The sequence below is a fragment of the Leptosomus discolor genome, chromosome 2 (assembly GCF_034619465.1).
Source record: "Leptosomus discolor isolate bLepDis1 chromosome 2, bLepDis1.hap2, whole genome shotgun sequence".
NCBI classification, from domain to species: domain Eukaryota; kingdom Metazoa; phylum Chordata; class Aves; order Leptosomiformes; family Leptosomidae; genus Leptosomus; species Leptosomus discolor.
In genome coordinates, this window is record NC_141392.1 from 28719876 (window position 1) to 28735736 (window position 15861).

The 15861-nt window shown below is 43.1% G+C and overlaps 1 protein-coding gene across 1 annotated transcript in view; it reads left to right on the top strand.

The window, feature by feature from the left end:
• Window positions 1–1648: 1648 nt before the first annotated feature.
• The window catches only part of PLCB1 (phospholipase C beta 1), a 399681-nt gene continuing 385468 nt past the window's right edge, over window positions 1649–15861 (top strand). Inside the window, exons 1-2 of the mRNA XM_086460815.1 lie at window positions 1649–1747; window positions 13831–13908. Coding sequence (XP_086316941.1) covers window positions 1649–1747; window positions 13831–13908 — 177 coding nt within the window. The remainder of the gene's footprint in view (window positions 1748–13830; window positions 13909–15861) is intronic.

The following is a 15861-nucleotide window of genomic DNA, read 5'->3' on the forward strand; positions in this document are numbered from 1 at the left end:
ACCCAGAACTTGTTATTGTTTCTTTAAGTTATGGCAAATGAATGGGAATTAAAGCACAGTGGTGAGAGAGCAGACTTTCATCCTGACTGATGTGACACCCACATTTGCATGGAAGGTTGATAAGAATAAAAAATAGATCAAATGGATGAATTGGCCTTGGAACGTGTATGCTGCCTGCAGGGCTCCTCTTGTAAGGGAGCAGATTCAGCTCCCACTAAAGGCAATGAAAAGTTTCTTATCGAAAGGGAAGAAATTGGAAGAGGCCCAGAGGAAGAGCTTTAACAACTCTGGAACTGAGAGTAAGAGCAAATCAGGAGTCCAATATGCCAGTTTTGTGGCTTTTTAATTAAAAAAAAAAAAAAAAAAAAAAGAACATCTCCCCACTCAGGTTGTACGTATTTTTACCTAGTAATTTTTTGAAATATCATTCCACTGAAACAAAATCAATTTTTCTTCAAAGACATTCTTTCTACATCGTTTGCTTTGTCTATACCAGAAGTTTGACCTGCTCCCCCTAAATCATAAGGGTCAATTGGAAACCTCAACAGAGAAATTAGAAATCTCATGTGCTGTGTCATCTGATGATTTATCTCTGCTACAACTGCACAGGGGCTCTAACAGAGAGAAGGTCATTTGTGGAGCACATGTAACTTTGTTCTTCAAAAACCCTGGATTTAGGATTTTGCTGGGCGAGAGAACATTTTGCCATCTTTATGCCTTTCGAGTTTAGTATACCTAAAACTGAATTAAGGTCATGTGCCTTTGTTCTGAGGAAGCTCCTTCATCTTACGAGAGCAAAATCTTTGGTAAAGCAATTTCTGTGCATTTACAGCATGAAGCCTTGACGGGAGTTGTATGCACCACCCTCTTTAAATGAAGAACTTTTCCTCTTTTGGCATCACTTTGCAGGCTAGAGCATCGCCCTTCCACTCTTCTTTTGCCACAACCCTTTCCAAAAATCGCACGCTCGGCATCCCCGGCTGATTGACGTCGACGAGAGGTACCGCTCCTCCGCCACATCTCTCCGTAGGATAAGCGACATCGACGTTCACGACGAGGGCGCTGGTAGCCCGGGGAAAGAGACACTCCCGGGGTGGGGGGAGGCTCCCGGCCGAGCTCCCCGCGCCGAGCACGGGAGCCTCCGAGCTCGGCCGGGAGCCTCCCCCCCGTCGGAACGCCGGAGCGCCCGGATGCCGCGTCCGCCGCCGGTAGGTGGCGCCGTAGCGCCGCCGGCGCGGCGCGCTGACCTCGGCGCGGGGGAACCTCGGGGGCCGAGCCTGGCGGGGAGGGAGGAGGGGCGGGGAGGGAGCGGGAGCGGAGCGGGCAGAGCCGATCGCTCCGTGCCCGTGTGTGCGTGCGAGGGAGAGCGGGCGGGCGTGTGCGTGCGTGGCGAGCGGGCTGTATATAGAGGATGTGCCGCTGCATGGCTCTCCCCGGCCGCTGCCGCGCCAGGTTCCTCCTCGGGCGCCAGTGAAGCCTCTCGCCCTCGCCGCCTGGGTAGCCGCTCGACTGCCCGCTCCGGGTGCGCTGAGCGCGGCTGTCGGCCTCTCTCCGGGGGCCGTTTCCGTGAGCGCCGGCGTCCCTCCTCAGGCGGCCGCCTCCCGCGGCTTCTCCGCTCCGGGGGGGAGAGCGCGTCAATGCGGTGCAAATGGCCGGGGCACAGCCAGGGGTGCACGCTCTCCAGCTCAAGCCCGTCTGCGTCTCCGACACGCTGAAGAAAGGCATCAAATTCGTCAAGTGGGACGATGTGAGTAGCTCCCCCCCCCCCCCCCCCCGCAGCGTCTCTTCCACCTCCTCCCCGCTTCCCCTCGTCGTGCCCCACACGGGGCACGGCGGGGTTATGCAACGCGCAGGACGCATCGATCGGGCGGGAGGGCTCCGGCACACATGTTGTGGCCGCCCGGGGCCGCGGCCGGGCCGGCCCTGCGCTGGGCGGCAGCGGGGAGCCGCGGGGCGCTGTGCGAGCCTCGCCCGGCGCCGAGGGGCAGGTGCGAGGCGGCGGGCCCGTCCCGCCGCGGGAGTTGAGGCGGTGGCGGAGGAGGAGGAGTTGGCGGCCGGTCAGGGACGGTGGCGGTGGCTGGAGATAGGTCTCCCCGGACGGGCTGGGCGGTCGCCGTGTGGGGTCCGGGCCGACCCGAAAGGCGTTGTTAAACCGCCGGCCGTATGCCCGGCAAACTTTCTCCGAAGGTTCTCCCGGCTCACTTCGCTTGGGCGATGCGAGCTGCGTTGAGCTGGCTCCTTTGGCGAGCGTCTTCCTCTCCTGCCTCCCAGTATTTTATTGTGCACTTTGCCACCTTTGTCCCCCTAACATAGTTGTTTCGACTTGTTCCTTATCTCTCCTGTTCCATCTCCTGTTTCCTTCTCCCGGCTTCTCGCCTTCCTTCTCCTTTTCTCGTTGTCTCTCTCTTTTTGGTGGGGTTACTAAGCCCTGGACACGTTCTCCCAAGGCTCGCTGTTCAGGTACCCCCATTCATCTTCCTTCCGCCGCAGAAGACACTCTTCTTTCTTGGCTCGTTAGGGCATGAGACTTGTCTTAAAATCACATCTGCTTTCCCCTCACCACTTGCTGCTTCCCAACCCTATACACTTGTGTTGCCTCACATAGGAGAGGAGTGAGGTTTTCACTTCACCTTTAGTAGCATAGCTGTTCAGCAACTGGGATTTGCTTCCTTCACTTGCAGGCTGTGCCCGGGACCACTTCAGAGAAAGCTAGCCTTTCTCTGCTTAGCTTTTCTTTTCTCAGAGCACAAAAGTAAGCCTGCTGTGCTGCAGAGAAGGAAAACAGAAACCATGAGTCCTCTGCTAGCCTTGCTCCTGCAATACAATATCGTGTGTTTGTGTCTCAGTTGTGCATGGAGGAGCGTGTGCCCCAAAAATTGTCTGTGAATGGTGTCTGGAGACAGAGGGGGCATAGGGAGACTTGAGCCGTGGTAGAGGAGTGGTTGGGAAAGGAGGCAGGCAGTTTGACTGTCAGGAGAACTGTTGAGGATAACTTCTTTTGAGAGCGTTAACGCAGCTCTCATTTTTTCTGCAAATTCGGCTGTATGAAAGACAACCACTGCAACAACTGGAGGGGCAACATTGAGAGAGGGAGAAGGAGCGGTTCATGTGTCTAACAACTGTTCTTGTCTTGTTATGTATCACTGTTTTGCCATGGCTTGTAGCCTGTCCAGCAGCCAAATGTATGAGCCTGACCTCTATAAACCTGTGATAACACTCTCAAGGAGAGAAAGAACACCAAAAAACTGAACAACTTGTAGTGTGAAATTTTATTTACATTAATAAGCTAATGCATTTTTAATATGTTCAGCAACCTGACCTTGTCTGCGGTAGTAAATATTGGCTCGATACAGGTTATTCATGTTTGGGAACTAATCTTGAATGACTTGCTTGAGAAAATGTTTTCCTTGGGTTGATATTTTCCTTAGGATAGGAAAAGGCAGCATAACCTCAGCCTTGTCATTGCAGTTATTGTTTTATTTTTGGTAAGCCACCAAGAAATTTCCACGGGTATGTGCAGAGGTCAAGTTATTGGTGATTTAAGTCTTCAGACTGAAAGTCCAAGCAATTGGGCAACAGTTTATATTATTAGTTTAAGTGCTATTTCCGAAGTATTAGGTGGTATACCTAGAATTTGAAGGAGAAGAGGTGTTCTCCATGCACAGTGGATCTTGAGTGGCTAACCTGTCTGCTATAAACTAATTGGAAAAAAGATTTCCAATTGTAAATCTAAAGGCTGCAGTAATAAAATACTTCTAAATTCTGTCCAAAGATACGCATTTCGGGTTATAGATGTTACTCAATGACACACAAGTATTAACCTGGAATGTGTGCCTGAGATGAAAGAGTCCTGTTGTGTTTAGTGTGTGCTTTCATCAGCAACCTTGTGAAAGTTGGTGCATATTTAGGCACAGTGTGCAATGAAGAATACTAGCGTTAACTCACTGTTGACCATGCGTTGTGTGTATACGTATGCATTTCCAACCCCCCAGACTCCCTGTTTTGCCCTTAGTGTTTCTTCTCAGCATCGGAAGCCCCACGATATCAAAGATTTCAAGGGAAGTTAATCTCCTTTGGCACTCTGACTGTAAGAAGGTCTTCAGACTAATGCATATTCAGTGACTTTGAAAAGTATTTGCCATTGACTAGCCACTAACCACTTCAGAGTCTTCGTTTTCTATCAAATTAATCTGCTTGTATAGGGTTTTTAAAAATTGTGGTTATTAATCTAAACCTCTGTGGTCTCTCATGTAAATAAGCACGCACAAACTCTCTGGTGAAACAATAGGTTGTAATGAGAAATAGTAAACTGGAATTGACCATAATGAGTGCTTTGGCTCTGCTCTGCTGAGAGGGCTGTTCAGAAAAGCGAGGCTCACATACTGATGTTTATTATACACCATTTTTTATGTTTTCTATTTACTGTTTCTGAGTGAGAACGGGAGTTCAGTTCTTCACATTGCCTGTGCACTAGGGCAGCATTTGTTTCTGTCCAAGGCATACCCTTGTAGTACACTTCCCTGCTGTTTTGTTTTGCAGTCTAAAGATGGTTCTATTGACTTTGCTTGGAATTTCATAAAACAAAAGAGTGTTTTCGGTGAATTCCTATGACTTGTACCAAGTTTCAGCCCAAAGAAAAATTTTTCCAACTGAGTTATAAAACACTGAAAAGTAATGGTTTTGTTTTTTTGTTTTTTTGTTTTTTTTTAAATGGGAATGCAGGAAGGATTTAGACCAGAGCATGAGAGGCGTGTAAGGAATTTCATGGTGTATAGAGTAATAGTTGTTAAAGAATGTATTTGCCAGCTTTTAGAAGGATGCTGCAGCACGGTGTGCAGAACAGTCTGTCAAAAGCTGTAGCGATACAGACTTTAAAAACGATATACCCGTGGGCTTCCCATCCTGAGCTGCTAGTAGCTCTGTGCCTCATTAGTAACTCTTGAGGCTGCTAATAAGCAGATGTGGTACTGAAGTTGCTATATGGACCTCCTCTCTGAGACATTTTACAGGTGAACCTATTCCAGTGTGGCACCCCCGCCCCCGGTGTGATGATGATTCAGTTTGAAAGAGAAATGCCTTGCCTGAGCTTTGCCGAGAGGAGAGGAAGAGGTTATGTCAGCCACTCGAGATCACGTACAGGCAGGTGGAAGGCAAGTAGCTCAGGAGGCTTGAAATTCCATTTCCTCTGCGGACCATCTTCAGTTTCTAAACTGCAGAAGCATTAGGATCAATTAAGAAGTTCCAGCTTTGCAAGACAAGTCATGCTTCCATGCATCAGGATTGGTTGCAGTATCACTTACACCATTCAATGCCTAATACATTCTGTTCACAAATTCCATCTTGGATCAGGATATAAAGCACTAAAGTCAAACTGATGATTGTTGTCCTATAACTTTCCTTTTCCTCACACTGTTTCTATTTTATTGTATAACAGTATTACAGGTTGGAAAAGAAATTTTAGAATTAACTCTTGATGTGTAGATTGGATTCACAAGGCACTGAACAGAAATAGCTGATGTTTGAATAGGTGAAAGGTAAAAGTGCCTGGTTGCTTAGGTGGGTTTTTTTTGTGGATGTGTGTGTGTGTGTCTGGTTTAAGATGCCAGCTGGCTGATCGCTTGCTTCTTCAAGTCATGTGTCTTTATGCTGCCTTCAGTTGGGCCTTTATAACTGCTTCTCCCTTACTACTGGAAAGAGGCTCTGAGTCTCTTGCGTTCTGGTGTGGTCTTTGAACAGCTGCACTGTCTTATTCCTAGAGAGAAGCAATAACTGTCAAGAGAGGGAGAAGGCGTAAAGAACTCACTTGTTCCACTCTGCTGCAGTGAAGCCGAGGTTACAATAGCTCTTCCTGATCAGAGTTTTAAAAGAGCTTAATAAAGAAATAAAAAGAATGCAATTAAGTCCATGGGTGAAGCTTTTTTGTAGGGGGTTAAATTTAATGTATCAGAATGTGTTGCTGGCTGAGAAGGTTAATGAAACCTGAGTATAAAGGGCAATTTCTCTCCGGACTGATCTGGTGTCTGAAGGGGCTGAAACCTGCCTTGGCTGTCTTTTTTTCCTTTATTTTTCTCTGGCCTGTAGTGGGAACAAGGTAGACATAACTGTGCTAACAAATAGCTCAACAGCTAGAGCACAGCTGAACTGATGTTTTCTAAAAGCAGTAATTGGCACACTGAAGTAAGCTAGTATGATGGTGTATGTTCAAAAATAGATTTGTTTTCAGTTCTTGCTTAAAGGCTTTCTTATCTTCCCTAGTGATAATATGTACTTTGCATAAAGAATTTGACTCTCTGGCTTACACTATTTATTTTTACTTGCAAGTTAACTATATCAGTAAGGTAAGGTAATGTAACTCTACCTAAACTGAGGGACGTGATTCCAATTTTATAGCCATATTTTTAAATAAATATTTAGTTACTGGTACAAACCTCCTGATAGGTAGCGTTGTTTAGTGGCTACAGCACTTCACCAGGTATTCCAGTGAGCAGCAAAGCCAAACCTAGGTCTTTTAACTTATATTTTAATGCCTCTCTCTTAGAGCACTTCTTTGTCTTTATAAAACATTTTTGAGCGCAGATGGCGAGTGCTATGTAAAATTTTCGGGCTTCTTTATTTGTTTAGAATCTTTTAAAGATTGTCAAGAGTATGAGATACATACATACCCTTTAACCTTACAAGTTAATATGACATCAGAGTATCATTATTATGGATAAGCTGAGATCAAACAAAGAAAAAACCTGGAAAGTTTCAGAAGTGATGCTGGTGCTCAAGTAACTTGTGGGTTTTTTTTTTCCCTACGTTTTTTCATTGTTTTTAAATTCTGCACAAGTCTGTCACTACAGTACGTTACTGAGGCCATGAACAGTGAACAACCATTGTTCTGTGCATATAAAACTAAAACAATAAACTGAGAAGAGTTTATTTTTTCTGAATGTTTTCAGTCTGGAGGGAAGAAGTTAGTCCAACATTCTAGAGATTTTGTTCTTTTTTTCTTTGCTGCTAATCTTTATGTAGTAAACAAATATCAGCTCTGTGCTATATACAAATATTTTATCTGAGTAGAAGCTGTCTTCTGCAACATAGGAGAGTATTCAGATTGAGTTTAAAATTTCTGAACAGTTAACATTTAGGAAAGGCTAAGTCTGTACTTTAACTCCATTGGAAAGCTCTTGCTAACTTTAGCTTGGGGGGCAAAAAAAGATTTGGGTCCCCTCAGAATGGTTAGATGCCTTCCTGGGAAGATCTGGTGACTACTTTACCTGTTTAGGTTGCAGATAACATCTGTGTTATTGTAGTGTCTGAGCCCTTTGGGGTGTTGGTAAATACTGGGAAACTGAAAACCAGAAAGCAACTCTTAAGTAAGTGAGGAATTCTTTGTGAAAGGGAAACTAATAGGAAATTTAAGTTGTACACTTATGTGTGCTTGCTTCGCTTGAATGTTTGAATGCCCAAGACTTTTTTTTTTTTTAAAAAAAGGCTGTAGTGAAGTAGAGTTAACTAAACAATATGGAGGCATTTATGTATTATAAGGTAAATGCTTCATAAGCATTTTAAAATTTATTTTTGCAAGACCCATTAGATGACAAAATGTGTTCCCAATTGTACTGTTGTAGATCCAAAAAAAGAGACCAACATAAAAAACTACTACTTTTTAATCTGTGATTAGGTACCTTGGACCTAATTTTCAGACTGCGTAGCACCATACAGTCAGATGTTCAGAATGCCTTCCCAGTGACTTCAGATGAATTTGGGCTCAGCATCTCTGAAAATTAGAAAATGAAATGTGGAAATATAATTCCAGTATTCCCTCAAAATCAGAATACGGCATTTATGCCAATGAACAGACTGGTTTAAATTATTTGCTTAGCATCACATAAGAATTCTCTCACAGAGACAAAATCTTCCTTTGGCTACTCCTGCTATAAAGTTCTCCCTTTATTGCTTCTTTCTTGACTGCATACTTTGCAACATCTACAACAAATAAGGACTTGGGCAGACAAATCCAGACTACATGCGGTAAGGCTATAATTAGCCCAAGAGTATGGACATCCTGAGAAAGGAGACCGGGTAGTCTGCTTCTGAGAAACAAATCCTGCTCAAGGTAGCTCTTTAAAACTCGCAGGAAGTTAGTCTTTAATTAGTGGAATGATGATGCCTGTTCTGTGTTGCCATCACCAAAGATTGTCCAGAGTTTAACTCCTCTAGTAGTGAAGAATATTTTCCTGGATGTTCCTATTGAACAAGTTAGATTTCATTTTATGGGTCCTTTAAAACTGATTCCAGTTTTGATTTTTTTTTTCTTTGGTCCTGCTTCCAACCTGCAGCACTCATTTCACCTTCTCCAACATCTCCTTCTCTCATGGTGTTCCTTTACACGACAGATGTGGTTCTTCTGTCCTCAGTAAAAGAGGGCAGCTTTACCCTTCTGGATTATTTCAGGGATTCATTGCAAAGCTGGAGGACTGGTACTCTCGTTCTCCCCTGTAGTTCAGCTGTCAGCCTAAAGAAATTCATAGTGCTAATTGTTTGGGTAATCCTGCTTAGTTCCAGTCTGAGTACAGCCAGTGTATTATGGAATTTAACAGCTACTCTTATCTGCTGACCATGTGTAAACTGTGGTTTTGCTGTGCCTTCTCCTTTGCTCCTTCTCCACTCCCCTAAGCCTGTAATCACCCTGGCTTGTAGGGTGGCAAGAAAACACTTTTGCAGGGACTCTCCCCACACCTTTCCCACAGCCTTACACCCTTGCTCAACCAGGGTTCAAGCCCTTTCACCAAAGTGAAGGAAAAGTTGCAGATTATTTTGCCTTTCCCGGAAATCTGTATTTCTTAGCTTTGTGTTTGGAAGCGGTTTGGTAGAAATTTTCTGGGAGAAGGTTCAAGCAAATGGAATAATGGTGTGTGCAAAAGTTTTCAGGTTATATTTGGAGATGTTCAATGTCTCTAAATATCTGAGGCAAAACTAGGGAACAGCGGTGTGGCCTAACAAGGCAATGCCATAAGCCCCATCTGTTCTGAAAGCTGAAGATGAAGGCTGGTTTGCTTTTCTTTTTAAAATATGTTGATGTGAATTTTGACTGCAACTGTTTCTAAGAAACATCATCATTATCTATATATGATTTATTAAAACACATACTCATCTGACTTGTGGTCTTGCTAGTTGACAAGGTACACGTAGATACTTTTAAGATCCATTAGGAACTTTTTCTTTATGGCAGGATTGACCCAATACTTGCATCACAGGCACATTAGTCCCAGCCTGTGATGTTCTGTGATCATCTTAACACTGAACTGTGCTTGGCACAAAACACAGTGGCAATAGTGTTACACCCTTGCCTTAATACCTACTGAATAAAGTACAGAGAGTTCTGGGAGCAAGGGCCAGAGCCTGGGACATAGGTGGCAGAGCAGTGCACCTTTATGTAGCCCCTCTTTCTTGCCGTGTGTCTCTTCAGGTCTTACCAGTGATGATTGAGGAGTAGGGTAGAAAGCTCCGTCCCTTGTGGCAGGATGCACAGCCTGGTCATGGGGATGCTCTGAGGTTTAGGAAGCATGGGTGTACAATCAGAAAGGAACCAAACCAAGGTTTCTACTCTCCTCACTGTTTGGCTTTGTATGGCAGTCTTTATTGGTCAGTAATACTAAAATGGAGGTGGCACTTTTTGCTTGCTAATGTTAGATGTAGTCTAGGGGATGCACACTTAAAAATCAGACCCTGAAACGTTACCTGGCAGGCACTTAAATATGGATTTGTCCATCGATCTTCTAGACTCCTGTTTTGTGGTGCCTGGTTGGTAAGGATCACAAAGTTCTCTGTGGCACTTTGTGGGCACAAATCTGAAGCCTCTTTGTTTAAAGGTGTAAAATAAAGAATATTACTAATGCAGGAACTGAGGTTGTATAGCTAATTAGGAGGCAACTTAATGGAATGAGTATAGAACAACCACATTACTCATTTGAGGCTATGAGACTGGAGGAAAATAGAGAATTTGCCTTAAGTCAACAAATAAAAAGGTGGGGTGCTCTTAAAGGTGAAATTAAAAGGCCTTTAGAAAAATTATTCACTTAAGTTTAGATTGGTGCGATATGCAGCACACTGGGACTGCCAGATTGGGGCCACTCTTAAGTCTTCCTATTCAAGGAATTTGCAGTAGCAATCTGTCAGAAACCAAGCCATTGCTTGGCACAAGCACCCATGGGTAGCATTTAAAACGCCTGATAACTCACAATTATTTCCATCGTTGACTGGGACACTCTGCCTTTCTCTTCTTCCTCTCCTGTTTCTGGTCACAGCTGATTTTTGCCTTGGTCACCTCCTCTTGATTCTTTTCTTATGTGCTTTGACGTGTCCCAAGAATCTGGGGCTCCTACCCAAAGGGCTGCTTGCTGCTTTGACGTCCAGACGATCAGCTATGACCCTACTAGACATTTAAATATATGGCAATTTCCAGACCTGTCAGCCTTAGAGTTGCATAACACTGAAATCTTCCCCCCCCCATTTTATTCTCATGTTGTGGATCTGAGTCGGTTAGGGAAGAAATGAACATCTGCTCCCTATTTGTTTGTCCTTCAAGTTTTGTTTGTTGTTTTATTTTGGTTTGGTGCCCCGCCCCCTTTATTTATTGTGTCTTGTCTGTTACCCTCGTCTCCCGAGTTGTGTATGGTTGTTATGAGGGGGATCAGCTCTGTGGGTGAGGAAACTGAATTAATGGGCTTCAGGATACTCTCATGAATGACTGCAGGTGTGTCTTCTGGGTAAAAAGTCCACAGTTATTCCCATATAGTACAATAGTTTTTGTAAATAAATGTACCAGACAATTGTAATTTGAAACAGGTTTCTATTTCAGAGCCTTGAACCACTGCTCTTCTTGATTGTAGACTATATAAAGGGTTTTTCATATATCTCTCTGAGGCCTTTGCAAGCCCTCATTGCAGAGCGGTATAAAAGTAACAGACCTGTTCCATGTGACAAAGGACTCCGTGTCAATGTGGAGTAGGGAGAAGGACTTGCAGAGCTGACTAGAGAAGTTTATTTCCATTCCTCTACACCCAGAACTAAGGAGTGTGGCATTTGGTAGCAGGGACTTACAAGAGTTATATTTAGCTTGTAGAACATATAAAACATTGTGCACGTGACTTTCATTGCTGCGTAACTGTGTGGAAGAGTTCCTAAGACACATGTACACAGTTACATGTACAAAATTGTTCCCAGATACTATGTTTGTATACAGTGTGACAGCGTGGGGTTTTTGTGTTCATCAGCATGTTAATTGTGCTATGCTTAATGTCAGAGGGGTATAGTTAATTTAGAAAAGAGGCGTAGTGCGCCACTGCCTCTTCTTGGTTTGAAATAAACAACTTCCTGGAGCACAGAGGATCTTAAACTAAGACTCATCCCTGTCATGATGACGTTTCCTTTATGTCACCTAATAGATATTAAAGGCTCTTTCCCCTTATTCTCCACTTTTTTGAGTCTGATTATAGTCAACGTTTTACGATCTTCATCTACAGAAGTATTACTTTGATAGCTGTATATCATCAGCACAGGCAAATCTAAACGGCTTTTGGGTTTAAGTAACTGATTCAAAATGATTAACTAGCAAAATTGATTAATCCTAGACATAATCACTTCATACCTGTCTGTTTCCCATCACTCTCTCCTCTTCCCCACCAAAGTTGTGTATATCTCATCGGAAGGCAGAAGGACACTTAGTCTTTTTCTTTCCTCATTGTACATATTTGCACACAGGCTGCAAAGGACATAATGAAATAACCTAAAAAAGGAGAGTTCTATCTCAGGAGCAGGTTTTTTGTTTTTGTTTTTGTTTTTTTCTTTTTGAATGATGGCGATATAACAACACTTTTGTAGAAGCCTGCAGATATAGACAGCCAGTCAACATGTCTTCAGGGCCTGGCATATTTTAAGAATAAATTTGCCTCTTGTACTCAAACAGTACCTGACTCTCGGGTAGACAAGATGCTAGAAACTATGGAGAAACGGGGGGAAAAAATCAACGGTACAAATTCTGTATGTCTGTTCTCTTAGGGGAAGTGCATACAACACTGTGCTCTTGTAATGAGGAAAAGGAGGACAGTGGCGTGTTGTGAACAAGCTGTGATCCCAGCTGGGATATTCCCAAGATGCTGCCTGGCATTGGTACAGCCACGCTTGTTCCCAGTCTCTGAAAGCTCACGGGACACCCATTTGGCTGTCGGTGTACCTGTGGCACAGTTAATCCACAGCCCGGATCGTCCAGTTACAAAGAGAACTTTCACACTCATTTAGGAGTTCAATCTTGTATTTCTTAGTGTAGAACTTGTTCTTCTATTTGTATTTCTCTTGTGCTGAGATAAAAGTATGCTTTCTGCTTGACTCCATTTTATTCTTCTGCTTGTTCCCCTGCATGCTTCTAACTGGTGCTGGTCACTTAGCTTCTTTGGGTCTTGGCTTTTTCTAGCTGTAAACTGGGAATAATTCAACTTCCCTGCTTCACAAATGCCCATTGCTGGGAGCTCGGTACTCCATCACAAAAGGCTGTACTGCTGGCAAGATATAGACAAGTGTTATCTTCTTGCATCGGAAATGACACTTGTGTAATTAGTTTTTATTTATTTATGATGATGTCACTTCCATCAACTTTATTTGCACATAAAAACCCCCCGCACTTAAATATGTTTGATTTAAATTTGAACCTATTAGAGCCCATATTTTTCATGAAGGAATATAGACTGATATCACATCTTTCTGCTCTGGAAATAAGTGAATGCTAAAGCGGTAAAATACCTATAACGCTTCAACAGAAATATACATTCTTTTTGAGGAGGAGTTGTGTGTTTAGCCTGGGTTCCTGTGGAGATAAGGCTTAGGCAATTTTTCTGTCTGCCTGTCTTCCTTCTTCTTTCTGTGCTCCCTCCGTAACTTTTAAATTGAGTTTGTCAAACAGGTGCTAGGTCTCAAGACAACAGCATTTTTACAGATATAATGAAAAAATAGTAGAGGAAAGAGAGGAGAAGTCCTGTTAGGACCAGGCTGCACTGATGTCAATTATTGTTAGGCACCAGGGAATCCCGGTGGGTGAGAGAGATAATGAACACCCACCTGCGGAAAAGACTTCGGTTAGAGCTTATCTCCAGAGTCAGGTACCGGCTGTCAGTCAGAAGACATGAATATATAGGTAACCAGGCTGCCTTACTTACAGTACTTACAAATGTGTTTGGTTTTAAATGACCTGGGCAATGGATGTTGGCGGAGTAGGGAGAGCGTCAATGGATTTGGAGGTGGAATATATATACTCCCATTACTAAATTGTTTGTAGTTTGAGTGTAGAAAAAAAATAGAAAAACACTACTGGAAAGTAATTGACAAAAGCCTTAATGTAGTGAATGTTATTCCAGGTTTTCTAGGCAAATTTAGTCTTTGTCTGTTAAAGTAAAGCTTACAGGCATTTAGCTTTTGTCTGTATCTGGAAGTTAATTTGGGTCAAGCTGGACAGTGGACTTCAGATAACTGTAGTACTTCACTATGTGGACTCTAGTTTGACAGTTAGTGTGTTATGTTTGTTTAACTTAATCTACTTCCAGCTTTTCTGGAGTAACTCCATGTGTTGACAAGTCAGGAGTTATTTAGTGCTGTCTTCTCAGTAATGGAAATACATTATGTCAGAAAAATGAAGATTAGGCAGGTGATATTAAATTCTTTTAGTGACATCTTGCTAGTGATACCTTCAGGGTAATTCCTAGATGTTGCTGTTCATTTATATGGGTAGAAAAGCATAATTATGTGTTCTGTGTGCTGATGTGAATTTTTTGTTTGTCCTGTTTTTTCTTCCAGGACTCCACTGTTGTCACTCCAATTATTCTCAGAACAGATCCACAGGGATTTTTCTTTTACTGGACAGATCAAAATAAGGTAAGAGAAAAGCTTCCTGCTCCAGAATGGTTCTTTCTGGTTTCTGTGGTGTGATGGGCAGTGGCTTTGCCTGCCACTCCTGGCACAGCAGGCAAGCATTACATCAGCATATGTTCCTCTGCTCTTCTGGGGAACAAATTCAACAGCCCTGTGGCTCATCCCTGGTGACAAAACGTGGAGAGATGGATGGCTGACTTGGTAATTTCCAGCTATGTTAATGATCTGATGGCCAGTGAGGTGTGTAATTGCTCAGGTTTACAGGCAAAGATCCATTTCGGATACTGTTGTGGTTCATAATTGGCTTGTGGTTTCTCTGTCCTGCCTTCTGTACACTGAGGATTTTGGCTGTGGTGCATGGCAGACCCAGAATTCCCAGAGGCCAGAGCTCCCTTTGAATTCTTCCTCCTGAACTGCCACGTGCTCCCTGGCCATGCCTGGTGGGCCACGTCACTAAGTTCTTACTAATCCTTGCTGGACACTTACTTTCTTTTAAAAACATTCCGGTATGCTTAGATCACTGTTGCGGCTGGGGAGCTGTTGGGGAAGCTCACGGCCTGATTCATCGCTGCGTTACTGCAGTTTCACATCTGTGTCACCCCTGTGTCATGTTTCCAACTGTTGGAGACTGTGGAGCTGCACCAGGGTGAAAGAGTATCAGTACCCTGAGCAGTTGGGTGCAGTTTGTTTTGTATACCATATCAGATGTATAACAGAAAATTATTGTTGCAATTGTTATAGCAAAATCCTGTATCAAAAGTAGGAACTGAATGAGGTCCTTTTTTTATGGATGAATTCTGAAGTAAGTGCTTGTACTGGTTCCCTGTTGAAAATGGGGTTAGAACTTGGTAGTGCTTGAGCTTTGGCCTTGTGTTGGAGTATATACCAAAATGACTAAATATGTACTTGTAGTATTCTGGCTACGGAAACCTGATTTACCAGCTGTGTGCTGTTTTTCGGGAGTTCCTGTTGATTTTATGTTTAGATACCAGGGCAAAAACTGCTTGAGGCGGTAGCAACCATTAAATGTGCAGACTGAACAGGTAATTTGCTATTGCATTAGATCGTGTGTATCTTCCTGTGTTTGATTTTTAGAGGAGATGGAGCGCAGTTTTGAGTCAGTGTATTTGGAAATCATATCATGGAGTTCTAATACAAGTCCTGTCTTTGCTTATGTTTGTACAAGGTTGTGGTGGGTAATAGTGGGTCCATCTGTTGACAGCCCAGAGTTGTTAAATTACTGCCCAAAGCAGCAAAGTGAATGCCCTTAGAAGTTGAAGGCTGTGACTGATTTACACCAACCCAGTAGCTGTGCTAGGATAGAGTGCTGTCTTCTGTTTTGTTCCTTCCCTTGCATAAACTAATTGTATAAGCCGAAAAGTAACGGTGAGCTTTGTAATAATAAATGGAAACCCAGAGTTGATTGGAGAGTTTATTTCACTTTTAATGTTTGGCACTAAGACCTCCTTCAATTTCCTACTGTTGTCTGTAAAAACAATGTCTTGAAGCAGTTCTGTGAAGAATAGCTATTTATAGAATTGTTGTTCTCGTATTCAAGAAAAAATGTATTTATAATGCTCAGAGCATTTTTTAAAAGGTTGGGTATTTGTACAAGAGATGTGTCAGTTTGATTTTTAAACTTAGAAATCAAGCTTCTGTAAAGGGCAACAAGAGGGATTTTTTCCTGGTTAATAATTCACGATAACTGGGTGAAGCTTGTTTCTAAACCCCTTCCTAGCTGTGTCTATTTCAAGAAATAAATATATTTCTGTTGGGGTGCTGGTAGTGTAAGGGCCAGGAAGGAAATGCCACTTTCTGCTTTTGCAGAGAATGGTTGGGTTCATGTTTATTGTGAAATTGCAAGTATCTTAAAAAAGGAGGTTATATAGGAAATTCTTTTCATAGTCGTCTTTTTGTGTAAAATGATAAAATGATCCTGTGATGACAGTGAAACTA